This window comes from Phalaenopsis equestris, unplaced genomic scaffold (assembly GCF_001263595.1).
Source record: "Phalaenopsis equestris unplaced genomic scaffold, ASM126359v1 Scaffold201660, whole genome shotgun sequence".
Taxonomy (NCBI): domain Eukaryota; kingdom Viridiplantae; phylum Streptophyta; class Magnoliopsida; order Asparagales; family Orchidaceae; genus Phalaenopsis; species Phalaenopsis equestris.
The window spans coordinates 1-1,119 of NW_018221413.1; the positions used below are offsets into that span (position 1 = coordinate 1).

At 33.4% G+C, this 1,119-nt stretch overlaps 1 protein-coding gene across 1 annotated transcript in view; it reads left to right on the plus strand.

The window, feature by feature from the left end:
- Nucleotides 1-89: 89 nt before the first annotated feature.
- The window catches only part of LOC110036019 (probable sulfate transporter 3.5), a gene marked incomplete at its 5' end in the record, with an annotated part of 5,558 nt that continues 4,528 nt past the window's right edge, over nucleotides 90-1,119 (plus strand). Inside the window, 3 exon segments of the mRNA XM_020740363.1 lie at nucleotides 90-261; nucleotides 866-931; nucleotides 1,019-1,098. Of these exon segments, the coding sequence (XP_020596022.1) occupies nucleotides 90-261; nucleotides 866-931; nucleotides 1,019-1,098 (318 nt within the window).

Here is a 1,119-nt window from a genome sequence, read left to right on the forward strand (position 1 = left end):
CTATTAACAGAGAGCCTACCAAACACCACCTTAGTTTAAGTATTTATATTTGTTAAATTATAATTGTAATTTTAAAAAATGAACTGCAGGCTCGGAATACTGGTGGATTTTTTGTCCAGGTCTACCATTACCGGGTTCATGGGAGGAACGGCGATGATTATTATTTTACAGCAAATCAAGGGCTTGCTTGGCCTCCAGCATTTTACCACCAAAACAGATCTGGTGTCCGTTGTGCACGCCGTCTTTCAAAATCGACAGGAGGTTTCTCTCTTTTTCTATAGAAAACTTTTTTACGTCTCCTCTTCTTCCATGTAATGGTAAATTTATAATTTCTATAAAATTGGAGTTTTCGATCAGTTCCTAATCCTGCCATTCCAAACATGCATGGAACAAATTTGATTGCGGGTTGGCCTCACAAAAACATAAAACTTGATTGTCTCAGTGAAAGACCATTAAACAATTCATTTTCATTTGTTGGATCCTTTTTTGTATGGTTAATTTTCCGCTTTGAAATTGGACAGATTAAGCGACCTATTCAGATGATAATGGATACGAACTAGCGATTACTTGTTTAGGAGATTTAAATTCTCATCTTTCTATTTTATAAAATCAAAATGCCAGCTAGTTATCTTTTCGTTATTTATACAAATTTAAGAATTTTTATACTGATTTAAGAACATTACTAATGAAAAAGTGGATCATTTTCATATGAAATACGAATAGGAAAAACCTAAAGTAGTCTCCAACTGCAAAAAAAAAAAAGTACAATTATGGATAGTTTTATTTTATTTTATTTGGTTAACAATTCAGCAATGATCAAATTATCTTTTACTTATTTTTAATTGTGGATTCTGTTTATGTGCAGTGGAAATGGCAGAGCGGGATTTTAGGTTTGGGGTTTATAGTAATTTTACTTTGTGCTCGACGTCTGGTACGTAGGGACAAACTTTGGCTCTTTTTTAGTTTAATTTCTTTTGTTGTTTAGTATTTTTATACCTAAGCATAAAGAATATTGCAGAAAGAAAAAGTACCAAGATTGTTTTGGGTAAATGCTATTTCTCCGCTGGCTGTGGTTGTGATGGGAGGAGTAATTGCCTTGGCGGTTGATGGGAATAACCA